This window comes from Gymnoscopelus microlampas (genome assembly GCF_963454915.1).
Source record: "Gymnoscopelus microlampas genome assembly, chromosome: 8".
Lineage (NCBI taxonomy): Eukaryota > Metazoa > Chordata > Actinopteri > Myctophiformes > Myctophidae > Gymnoscopelus > Gymnoscopelus microlampas.
The window spans coordinates 31,626,525-31,639,551 of NC_139945.1; the positions used below are offsets into that span (position 1 = coordinate 31,626,525).

The 13,027-nt window shown below is 42.7% G+C and overlaps 1 protein-coding gene across 1 annotated transcript in view; it reads left to right on the top strand.

Annotated features, from left to right (window-relative positions):
• galnt17 (polypeptide N-acetylgalactosaminyltransferase 17) overlaps window positions 1–12,622 on the top strand; it is a 20,947-nt gene extending 8,325 nt beyond the window's left edge. Inside the window, exons 5-12 of the mRNA XM_084063958.1 lie at window positions 4,698–4,872; window positions 6,381–6,578; window positions 7,612–7,729; window positions 8,403–8,588; window positions 9,120–9,257; window positions 9,501–9,596; window positions 11,018–11,179; window positions 12,371–12,622. Of these exons, the coding sequence (XP_083920084.1) occupies window positions 4,698–4,872; window positions 6,381–6,578; window positions 7,612–7,729; window positions 8,403–8,588; window positions 9,120–9,257; window positions 9,501–9,596; window positions 11,018–11,179; window positions 12,371–12,505 (1,208 nt within the window). The 3' untranslated portion in view covers window positions 12,506–12,622. The remainder of the gene's footprint in view (window positions 1–4,697; window positions 4,873–6,380; window positions 6,579–7,611; window positions 7,730–8,402; window positions 8,589–9,119; window positions 9,258–9,500; window positions 9,597–11,017; window positions 11,180–12,370) is intronic.
• Window positions 12,623–13,027: the final 405 nt, after the last annotated feature.

Below are 13,027 nucleotides of genomic sequence, written 5' to 3' on the forward strand. Positions count from 1 at the left end.
GTTGGTTTTGCGTGAAATCTCTCAAAAAAGCAGGTGCAAATTAGCACAGGCAGGCTTTATTAAATGAAGCATGTGGTGGAGATGACAGTAACTGCAGCGAGGACACAGTGATTGCTGATTGGTCTTGAAAAGCGCAGAGAGAGAAATAATGTAAACATAGCATAGGCCTATAGATGAAGCCAGTGTTGGGCAACCTGGGGTCTGGGCCCTTCCCTTTTTCAACATTTTTCAAAAAGTAAAAAAAGCAAAAATAGTATAGCTCTGCTCACAACACGTTGCATCACGATGCGTTGTGAGCTTGTCCCCAGGAATTACATTTTGGGCAGGTGAGAATTGTCTTTGCACCCCCCCCCCCCCCCCTCTATTACCCCCCAAAAAAAAATTTCAACTCAATCGAAAACCGGCGAAAGTGGCAGTTTTCAAGATGTTTTGGCCATTATCTCTGGAACGGAAGGTCTAATTTAATCAGTTCATCCTTGTTGGATGCGTGTGTTTTCTTTGAGAAGAGATCTTAGTTCGGCAGGCGACCGACTGTCCTGCCTCTATGTCGGTACGCCTCTGGCTTGTAGATAGGCTATTTTTGCTATTAGTGGTATGAGAAGTACATAGGGCTTAAGTGGTCAACATTTCTGAAAAATGCAAATTATATGCGTGCGTGGTGCATGTGTTGGGGGTCACAGCTAGTGTCAGATGTAAGAAGGGGGGGCTCAAGGAAAAAACGTTGGGAACCACTGGATTAAGCAGTCACACAATAATTACTCTAAGGTTTCAAAGACAACCTTGAACCTCCCACACAATGTTCCCATGCTATCCCGCTAATAGTTAAGCTCCTTGCATTTCTAGCCTACACTATCTGGCATCTGGATAAATGCAATCTGCAATAGCGCATCTGAAATATCACAGCTCACATTGTCATGCCTGTGCCATGTAAATGCACTTTTATGGCACACAAGTTTCCTCACATTCAACGGTGACATTCGTTGCACTATTCATTCTACTATACTACACAGGAGTTCAAAAAGAAAAAAAGGTCCAAGGCACGAGTTTAAAAGGCTTTAAGATGGCTATTTCATGGTTAAATTATTAAAACGGAAAATATAGACAATACCTGTGCATGTTAAGAGCAGAACTGGATTTTAACCTATAATACACTCTGAGCAATAGTCACACACACTTGGTTATCTCATTTGTAGATACATTGTGTTCCTCCTCTCCAGCATCACTGACTGTAGTATATTCTTGAGCTGGCTGAGGTCTCCAAATTCCACCAATCCATTGAACCTTTTTCGGTCTTCAAACGCAGAATACAACTAGTAGGCAGTCCCAATGTGCTGATGGCACAATTAGCTGCTGCCTTAGCAAAGCTGACATTAATTTCATGCACCTTACCAACGCAGATTGCATTTAAGGCAATCATTTAAGACTGTGTCTTTGATGTATGTAAATCTTGCACTGAGAGTGTAAAAATATTTTAAATTGACACTCAGGATACTGAATATGTATTCTTATGTGTCCAAAACTGTTAAATTGGAAAAACGATCCTGTGTTCCAAAGGATCCAATTTAGTTATTATTTAGTCACAAGCACTTGTTAATACTTTTCATTGGTTCAATATTTAAAAACCCACGGACAGACTTAAAAAAAATCTTCAAAAATAGCAAGAATAGCAGATCTAGGAGCTCACAACACGTTGCATCACTACCACTAAAACATAGATGTGAGCGCCCCCATGAGCATTTGTGCCAGCCAGAAAGCACTGCACAGAAGAAGACAGAAGCATCCTTGAGGGAATTTCATATCATTAATTTCAGTCCTCCACAATCTGACCAGCTTATCTTTTGTGCCTTCTACAGTATGTTTTGGGACACTGACTAAGTACCCTAATAAATTATTATCTTTATTTCACATTCACTGGCAGCTCCCTTATCCTGTTCCAGTTCTCCACGTGTACAAACACTACAACCAAATACACTGCACATTGCATTAACAACACAAGTCCCGTCATCATGTTTAGTTGCAGAGGATTTTGCATCTGCTGACAGACAGCTGTCTGAGTGGTTGTCACATGGGGACAGTGCATGGCGGGGGGGGGGGGACTCCATTGACATGGCAAGGTGACAAGCGTCCCCTTGACAAAAGCTGCGTCTGGTGATATGCAGGCACCGGTGGCGTTCATTTGGGTGACTGATGTTGTCGGCTCTTGCGTTCCAGACAGCAGCGCAGCACAATAGTACGTCACTGGAGAGGAGATGTTTCCTCCTTATTTATTGGGCAGCTCTGCCAAGCTGGGCTTTGTGAAATGAAGGGACCAGGCGATATTGGGGGGGGGGGTGGGGGGGGGGGGGGAGGCGGGGTGATTCCTGGATGGCATGGAGAATGACGTGAAGAATAGATGAAACTAGGCAGCAGGAATGGATGGAGCGAGGAGTGAGAGTGAAAAGAGAAGAGCCAGAGAGTGGATTGGAGAGAGAGGCTATTAGGGAAAGTGGAAGGTTAAGAGAGGAGGGGCTTGAAAAGAATAACTTAAGAAAGTGAGAAGGGAGAGAAAGGGTGAAATGCAATGGGCAGATTGAAGCATTATTTATACCTCGTCAGACGTCCGTGTTGCTCGTGGAAAATAACCGCGGTGAAAAGCAGTTTGCGAGCAAAGAGATAAGATCGCAGGAGGTGGGCAGAATGACAGACTTGTTATGACTGGAGAGAAAGAGTCAAACAACATAAAAAGTGGCTGAGGAAAGCCCTGAATTGGCCTGAAATGCGAGGAGAGCGACGAAGAACAACAGCATGAGAGAAAAACGAGGCAGAGACAGTTCAATTCCCCCCCCTTTGCTCTTGGCACTGGTGGATGGCTGAGAGCCAGCTATCCATCACAGAGGGGAACAAGGAGAGATTGCGGCGGCAGAGAAAGCGAGACGTGCAAACAAATAACACTCACTCACCGTCCTTTTCTGGTTGCATGAGTCCTCTGGTTCCGTGGCCTGGTGTTGTGGTGTGGTCACAACACCACAACGGGTGACTTTGATTGATTGATTGAATACTTTATTAACATGCTTATTAACAGTACAGGAAGTACAGTCAAAGGTTATGCTAAAAGGATAATACAAAAAGCCCCAGGGGCTTGTTTCCATTGTGGGTCCTTTGTACTCAATTAATCAGTAATACATATAATACAGACAATACAATACACATATACTACAACACGTATTGGAACTAGAAAAAGTGCTCCTCGGAGCACAAGTCTCCGCTAGGTCAGGTAGGTTATTATGGCCTCCTGGTGGCGCTATAATAGGCCAATGTGAAAAGGGTTACATTTCTTCTTAGGCTTTTCACACCAGTCGGACACTGCATTCATGATTTTGTTCCAAAAATGTGGTTTGCTAAATTAGACCTGCTGGTGGCGCTATAACAGGCCAATGAAAAGGGTGGCATTTCTTCCTCGGCCTACTGGGAATGTGCGTACAAAATTTCACGGAAATCGCACACTGCGTTCATGATTTGAAGAATTTTGTTCAAAACGGACCTATCCAGCAAACTTTGTAAGCGAATGTTAGACAAGTAGGATGGAATATGAAATATCAGACACATCCATCTTGATCACATGACTATAGAGATACTGTGTACCGATTTGCGTGTTTTTTGGACAGAATCTGAAGGAGTAAGAAGAAAACATTTGTTTTACAAAAGTCAGCCTCCTGGTGGCGCTCTAAAAGGCAGATGTGAAAAATGCAGGGCAAAGGTTTTTCCTTGGCCTCTAGGGAGTGTGCGTGCAAAGTTTCACGCAGATCGGTGCAGTTATATGTAAAAACGTGAATCGGCCTGTTATAGCGCCACCATGAGGCTGATGTGAACGTTTTCAAGTGGCATTTCTTCCTGGGCTAAGTGGGAATCTACGTGGAAGATTTCACGGAAATCGCATGCTGCGTTCATGATTTGAGGCATTGTTCAAAACGAACCAATCCTACAAACTTTGGAAGCCAATCTTAGCCAATCAGGATGGAATATGGAAAATCGGACAGATCCGTGTTGATCACATGAATATAGAGATACTGTGTACCGATTCGCATGTTGTTTGGACCAAATCTGTAGAAGTAATATCCAAAAATGTGTTTCGCAAAAGTCGGCCTCATGGTGGCGCTATGACAGGCTCACCTGAAAAATGTGGGGAAGAGGTTCTGCTGTGACTCCAGGGAGTGTGTGTGCACAGTTTCACAGCGACCGGGCAAACGGTGACAGAGATTAGCTGCTCGCAGACAGAAGGACGGCAGCGTACAGCATGTGCATGTGTACAGCATGTGCATGCTTGAATGCCTGATGCAAAGCGAGCAAGGCTCTGGGAGCTAAAGGAGTGGGAGATCAAAGGTGGAGCGGCTCTTTGCTCCGTGAGCTTCAGACACTCGCTTTGAAGTCATCTTGAGACTGGAAAGCAATACACCACCACAGGAAAATGTGTCTTATCTTTCTGTAGATCTGTGTGTGTGTGTGTGTGTGTGTGTGTGTGTGTGTGTGTGTGTGTGTGTGTGTGTGTGTGTGTGTGTGTGTGTGTGTGTGTGTGTGTGTGTGTGTTTTCACAACTTTTTTTGTAACTAATTCAAACTTATTTCCCCCTTTTATTGGGAGTTGGAGGATATAATGTACTGAATATGTGCAGCACGTGAACACAGGGTTGTTGATAAGTACCGTTGACTTTTGTGGTCCAGAGCAACTGAAAGGACCATTGGAGGAGTACGTAAACAAGCGCTACCCGGGCCTGGTGAAGATAGTCAGGAACCAGAAGAGAGAGGGACTGATACGTGCAAGAATTGAGGGCTGGAAGGTGGCGAGCGCTGAGGTGACAGGCTTCTTTGATGCCCATGTGGAGTTCACACCATCCTGGTGAGTGGGGTTTCTATCCTGTGCACTGTGATGTATAAAGTTAAGGCCAGTCCACACCAATGCAACTCCTTGCAACTGCCACTTGGGGATACTGGTGGCAAGTAGTTGCAGTTGCAAAGAGTTGCAAGGAGTTGCATTGGTGTGGACTGACCTTAAGGACCTGGCAACCAAGGCACTAAAATAAAATGGATTTGTGTAGGAATGATGCACTACAAACATGAGCTTTTGGATTCATAGGATCTTCATACTGCTTTCAAAAACTACTGCTAAGATTTTTTTATAAGGAATAGGACCTGTTTCCCAGTGTAAAAAACATTGAAATACTATACATATCATTAGCCCCATTTAGAACCTCTCCCTCCACTATGTAGCTCCGAGATGAGGTTCTACGTGGCCCGGTGCCGTTTGGGTGAAAATGTTCCGCACATTTTCAACTTTACATGTTTCTTACCCCTTTCTGCACATCGTATCCAAAAATAAATGTAAAGGTTTTTTGAAATGCTCTCAGATGTTTGAAATTTTAACATACCATAAAATCTATCCAACGAGTTGAAAAAAAGTGTTTAATTCGCCTCTCTCCTCAGCCGGTTACATGTTTTTAAGACATTGCGCAAGAGTTGCGCCCGTAGAGATAACATTACTGATTCCCCTACTGGTCAAATGTTGAATTGCATCTTCTAATGCATAATATTATGGAACCGGCTGAGGAGAGAAGCGATTTAAACGCTTTTTTCAACTCGTTGGATAGATTTTATTGTACGTTAAAATTTCAAACATCTGAGAGCATTTCAGAAAACCTTTACTTTTTGGATACGATGTGCAGAAAGAGGCAAGAAACATATAAAGTGGAAAATGTGCGGAAAACTTTCACCCAAACGGCAACGACAAACGAGGAACCTCATCTCGGAGCTATACAGCGGAGGGTGAGGTTGCGATTGGAGCTAACATATCATTAACAATTTGGTTTGCTTGCTATTTGAAGGGTAACTGTTACTTCACCCATATTTAACGTGAGTCCTATCGTAATAACTAATAACTTGATACAACTTCAGGGACTGATTGGTTGGCTGACTGAAGTGAGATGGGGAGCAGAGATCATAAGAGAACTGTGTGCCATTTGTCTCTAAAGTGGGCAGCATACTTAAAAGGAAGTCAAAATGATTTTGGCTTGCTGAAACCAAAGTAGTTCTCTACGGGGGGAGTGCAGATTGAATTGTTTTATACTCAATGCAGTTTCGCTTTGAATGTTTAACATTTTTACGTTACAAAGACCCCGCCCCTTCTGACCAATCACAGACAATTTTCACATTGCTGTCATCTGGCAACATTTTGGAGTTGCAAGAAGTGCTGAAAAGAACTTTAACAAGGCATGAGTTTGTTTTCTCCGCAATCAATTAATTTTGTTCTTACGACCTCGCTGAAGTGTGTGTGTGTGTGTGTGTGTGTGTGTGTGTGTGTGTGTGTGTGTGTGTGTGTGTGTGTGTGTGTGTGTGTGTGTGCTCTTTAAGGGCTGAGCCAGTTCTGGCCAGAATCAAAGAGGATCACAAGAGGATCATTCTGCCCTCCATCGACAACATCAAGCATGACACATTTGAGTTGGAGCGCTATGAGAACTCAGGCCACGGCTACAACTGGGAGTTGTGGTGCATGTATATCAACCCACCCAAGCAGTGGTGGGATGAGGGAGACACCACTGCACCAATCAGGTGTGGATATGGCTTCTCTCTCACCGAGTCTACTCACTAACATACTGTAATTGATTTCTTTTTTTTTTTTTGTAATTCAAATGTTTATTTGTTTTTTAATATGATACAAAATGTAACTCCATTGGTAACGCACTCATGTCGTGTGTACTCGCACACACACGTACTGACACAAACGCGCATACACACGCATGCACGCACGCACGCACACCCGCACACAGGTTGTATTATCATACCTTTAAGGACGCTGACTACAATGATCTCAACAACCCCTAATTCCAATCTCAACCACTTCAACATGTCTTGTTTAGCCTTTGTCCCTTCAATGGTACACGAAATATCCTGCACATTTCAACGCTGAATTGCCCTTTTGTGCAGACAGGAAGGGAAAACAACCGCGGTGTCCATCCTGGCATTGTATGCATCTAGCTGGGCATCAAGCTTCTCTGCAGAAGGTGCTGTTTGGGGCCACCACCACACGCACGCACGCACGCACACGCACACACACACACACACACACACACACACACACACACACACACACACACACACACACACACACACACACACATGGAAAAATGGACACCTCCCTAGCCCCCTCCTTCATGGTCCACTTACAATAAATTGGACTAGGCTGTTTTCCATCTGCACAAGAAGCATTTCTGCCTTTCATAGGGATTTTTAGGGTTTTTATCCACTGCTATTTTTTCATCATGCACCTCTGTATATTGAACTTTGTATATTTGATTTGACTGTGCCTCCCTGTTGTTTGGACTTGTTCTCTTTTTGTGTTCCTTTCTTCTCAATTCTCTCTTTCTCTATTCTAACTTTAACCCATTCTTTTACACCAATCATGTGATTCTGATTCTTTGGCCGATGTTTACAGAGACACTGATCACGTCTGCGTCACTCCCACACAACAAAATGCCAGTGTGGCTTCGAGCAACAGGGGACGTGGCCTACATGCTCAGTCATTGCTAAAATAAACAGATGAGGATCTAATTTTTCTGCTGTTGTTGAATTTCCCTTATGACAGGACTCCTGCTATGATTGGCTGCTCCTTTGTGGCCAACCGGGACTACTTCGGGGAGTTGGGCTTGCTGGACTCTGGCATGGACGTTTATGGAGGAGAGAACATTGAACTGGGGATCCGGGTTTGTGTGTCACCCTGTTTTCTATTCCATCTCCACCTACCAACCCCCAGTTGTTTTTAAGTGGAGCAGTGGCTACTGTAGCGTGGCATCGCTGACAAATGAGGTCCCATTAAGAGTCTGGGCGTAGAAGTTCTGCATGTGCAGCACACAGAGGAGGGCAATACAGATAAATAGGACTCACAGAAAAGGACGAAGGCAACTGTACTGTAGATATTTGGTCATTATGCATTTTTAAGGGAAGAGAAAGAGGGAGAGAGAGAGAGAGAGAGAGAGAGAGAGAGAGAGAGAGAGAGAGAGAGAGAGAGAGAGAGAGAGAGAGAGAGAGAGAGACACACACACACACACACACACACACACACACACACACACACACACACACACACACACACACACACACACACACACACACACACACACACACACACTCAGAGAGAGAGAGAAATATTGTTTCTGGTTAGTACAGTGTTAGTGTTTATTGTTGTTTTAATATGCAATGCTGGACAAGGTAATCTTAGAATTCAGTGATTTTCCGATGCATACGTTGGCCACTGTCATTATCAAAAATAATAATAATAATAATAATAACCACCAGCAATTAAAAAAAAAATATATTGACCATGTTTGTGATATTTTATTAACGCTAACACAGTGTCTGATACCATGCACCTTTCAGGTATGGCTGTGTGGAGGAAGCATGGAGGTGCTTCCTTGTTCCAGGGTGGCTCACATCGCCCGGATGAAGAAACCCTACCACAGTAACATAGCTTTTCACACACGCCGCAACGCCCTGCGTGTGGCCGAGGTGTGGATGGACGAGTATAAGTCCAACGTTTACCTGGCCTGGAACATCCCCATGGAGGTGAGAGGGAGGTTTTTCCTACAGCACACAACACTCATAAGGTTCTGGAATGAAATTAAACATTATTCATTTATACACATTTGAAGTTTAAAGTTTTACACTCCAGTCATGTATAGACTGTAAAACAGTAGGTAAACAAAGCAAGTCCCTTAGCTCTCATTCATAGAGCATATACTTAGCACTGCTGTGCTAAAACGTCTGTCTGCCATTAATACAACATTATCTGTCATTATCTGTCTGAATCCAGCCAGCTATAAACCATGCTGTCAACTATGAAAGTGCATGGCACATCAAAGATCTTATAACTTTGCATAAATATTCAAGCCGCCGCAAAATCTTTCCACCAGAATACTGATTCTCTTCTCTTCTATCTCATCTATTGAACTTCCTCATTTGCTGTGAAGCACATTTGTCTTTCCTCGCGTTTGAAATGTCCTATACACATAAAGTTTTACTTGACTTGACTCAATCGGACCTAACTTGACTGAACTTGACCTGGACTTGTGCATGGCGCGTGTCATCTCTTGGCAGAACCATGGCATCGACTATGGAGACGTTTCCCAGCGGCTGGTGCTCAGGAGGAGTCTACAGTGTAAGAATTTTGAGTGGTACCTGGATAATGTCTACCCGGAAATGAGGAGGTACAACAATACACTCTTCTACGGTGAGGTGAGTCAACACAACAGCCAAATCTGAGAATGAATAGGAGCCAGACTGCAGAGAAATGTTTAACAGCTTCCATGATCTGTAATAAAAAAGTCGTATTGTATATCTGTTGTGTGTATATCTGTTGTGATGATTTCATTTGCATCATCGCATTGTAATGATATAGCACTACAGATTACGATAACATACTGTTGGATTTTTGGCCATGGTGCTGTGACTTACAAACTCTATTTTGTGTTATTTTAGATTCGTAATACTAAAGTAACCCACTTGTGTATGGACCAGGGTGTGAAGGAGAATCACACAGCCACCCTGCATCCCTGCCATGGATGGGGCCCCCAGGTAGGACATTGTATTCTCAAAAATATGGACCTTGTACAGTATTTGGCTACTGTATGTGGATGTGGATCTCAGATTCATGTGGCCAGACTGTGACGTCAGTCGTCTATGACGTATCTACAGTATGACTTTTGACGCCATTAACTTCCATTATAAAATGTAAGTTAGATATTTCAAGTGTTTTATAAAGCATACATTATGTGAAAACATATTAGTAGATGTACTTCTGTGGTCCATTGGCAATGTGCATAAAAGGTGTGTGTGCACGCACACATGCGTGCGGCACTTATAGCCACGGCATAAAAATGAAAGGGGAAAGACATTTTTGCTATTACAAAATGATCCAACTATGCGGGAGAAAACATTTACCATCATTATTGTACCATGCACAGTAAGTGTTCTCTCAAGTATGTCAATTATTGATTGAATTTATTCATTTATACAGGATTAATTGGCTTCAATAGCTTCAATGGCACAACGGCTTTAACCAGCTACATCTAATTCTGTCTTTGGCCACTGGTTATACTTTTATCTAGTTATATTTTTTATCTCCCACTGAATATAAAGCTGCATTAGGCTAGTACCTTAAAGTAGGCTAGGAGATTAGATGTATGAAATCATTGTACATTTGTTAGATTATGCTATTTAACAGACCAATAGATTATTTTGGGGGGGGGGGGTCCTAGAGGGAAATGTCTAACATCACAGCAAAACAAGATAATGATTGGGGCGGCAGTGGCTCAGGGGTAGAGCGGCCGGATGGAAACCGCGAGGTTCCCAGTTCGAATCCCGGGCTCCCCCAGAGTTAGTGTCGAAGTGTCCTTGAGCAAGACACTGAACCCCTAATTGCTCCCGATGAGCAGGTTGGTGCCTTGCATGGTTTCCTCTGCCATCGGTGTATGAATGTGTGTGTGAATGGGTGAATGTAATGCACAATCTATGTAAAGCGATTTGGATAAAAGCGCTATACAGTATATAGTTGTATATATAGTTGTTATAGTAAGCCCTAACAACTATATATACCACAGGTTTCACAGTTGTGAGAGCCTATACTTGAGAGGGCCAAATGTCTTCATAAGAAATATGGTTGTTTATGGTTTAAGAAGATTTTTAGATGTCTTTTCAAAAATGATTCAGGTTGGGGTTAGGGTTAGGATTAAACATTTAGAGTTTAGATTTATGGGTTACAGTTAGTTTCCCCTATTTTATACATACTGTAGTTGTGTGGTACGTAACGCACCGAAAAATAGCCGACCTACAAGCAGCGCAACACGTTGTGAGCTTGTAGATCTAGATATTTTTCAGCTACTTACAGCGAATTTCAATGCTGGCCTGAAATTTCCTCAGAAGTATATTAACGCAAAAATGTGTGTGTGCGCATGTGCGTGCTTACTGTATGTGTGTGTGTGTGTGTGTTCCTCCAGTTAGGGCGATATACCAAAGAGGGTCAGTTGTTCCTGGGCCCTCTAGGCAGCACAGGGGAGGACACACGCTGCGTGGTGGACGACCAGATAAGCACCTTCCCCCAGCTGCTCAACTGTGACAAGGTGCCCATTGCCAAGCAGAAGGCGTGGCACTTCACTCAGGTGAGGAGGGGCAGAGCTGTGTGCACTGTCACCCGCAGTGCATGACATTGATGTTGTGTTCCACTTCCAGCACAGGGGTGGCCACAGTGTGCTAGTGGAGTGTTTAACAAACATATAGGGCCCTGACCCAATTTGGCAGTGGTGGAAAAAGTACTCACATTTTTCACCTGCAATGTAGAAGTACTCTGTTACAAGTAAAAGTCCGGAATTAAAAATGTACTTGAGTGAAAGTACAAAAGTATTGGTATCAAAATGTACTTAAAGCACCAAAAGTAGAAAGTACTCATTATGCAGAATGTTCCATTTCACAAGTTTTCAAATGTATAAAATGTATTACAAATCTTTGAAAATAGCAAATCTACAAGCTCACAATGCGTCGCATCGCGACACATTATGATCTTGTAGATCGGCTATTCTCAAATGGCCGGAATGTATATAGGGCTGAAGTGGGTAATGTATGTTTTGTAACAATAATCCAAATCTAAAAAGTAACTAGTAACTAAAGTTTTCAAATAATTATTGGAGTAAAAGTGCAATATTTGCCTCTGAGATGTAGTGGAGTAGAAGTAAAAGTACTGTGAATTGGAAATACTCCACTAAAGTAAAAGTACCTAAACATTTTACTTAAGTACAGTACTTGAGTAAATGTACTTAGTTACTTTACACCACTGCATTGGCTTCTTTTTTTCAAAAATGTTTAAAGAAAATCTGCTTTAGATCTGTATTTTCGCTATTTTAAAGTGGTTAATTCGTAATGTATTTGTGTCAGTTTGGTTCGCGGGAAGACAACGAATTTCTCTTTTCTGCTTATGGGTCTTGAGCTGAAAAAGTTTGGGTATCCCTGTACTAGTGATTAGATGATTAGGTGCACTGTCCTGAAGCAGGGTTAAGCGATTCAGGGGTGTTTTTTGTCGCCAATCATATTTGCACACATTTGATCTGGTGAGGTTTGTGCATATACCTAAGTCATGTCTCCAACCTTATAAGCCTTTTTTTAATCCAATGAGATGCTAGTTTTTTATTCTGCACTTTAAAACGTATTGTGTTGTATTAAGAATATGTGTCAATATCAACACATGGCTCCCCTCATTGTTCCCCTCATTCGGTTTTGCTTAGATAACTGCAGCTCCCTCCAGCGCGATAGTAATGACTATTAATGTCCTGATTGTCTCTTTTGTCATTGTCCTTCAGAACCAATCCATCATAAACCGAGCCACGGGGCGCTGTCTGGAAGTCGTGCCAGCAAATGTTTACTTCGGCTACCTGCTGGTCCTCCAGGCCTGCTCCGGACAGCGATGGATCATCAAAAACACCATGAGACAGTAGCGGCTAGCAGCCCCTACCAGTCCCACACAATTTTCAAGAGCTGTCACAGACATAATAACTTCAAAAGGGTCCAGTGACCCTTTTAGCTTTGCTGGGGGATGTTTCTGATGATGTCTAACATACTAATACTTAATAATGTACTCATCGAGAGAGAGAGAGAGAGAGAGAGAGAGAGAGAGAGAGAGAGAGAGAGAGAGAGAGAGAGAGAGAGAGAGAGAGAGAGAATGCTTTTGGAAGCAGACCTCTTTTATACACATCAAGCACTGAATGAGGGAAGCAACATATACCAGAGCAATTCTGTCATTGGAAGATCTGTCAACCCAGTAATTAGGCACCGGGACCTTTTTAAATTCCTTGGTTTATGGACTTTATAAGATCTTTTGTGAGGAAAGAGTTTATCTGCATCATAAAACTTTATCCGCATTATTACATTCTGTGTAATTTTATACATTTTATTAAGATGTAATGGATTATGATAAAATGACCAGGAACTGATATGTCAGTAACATGCACTGGTCAGAA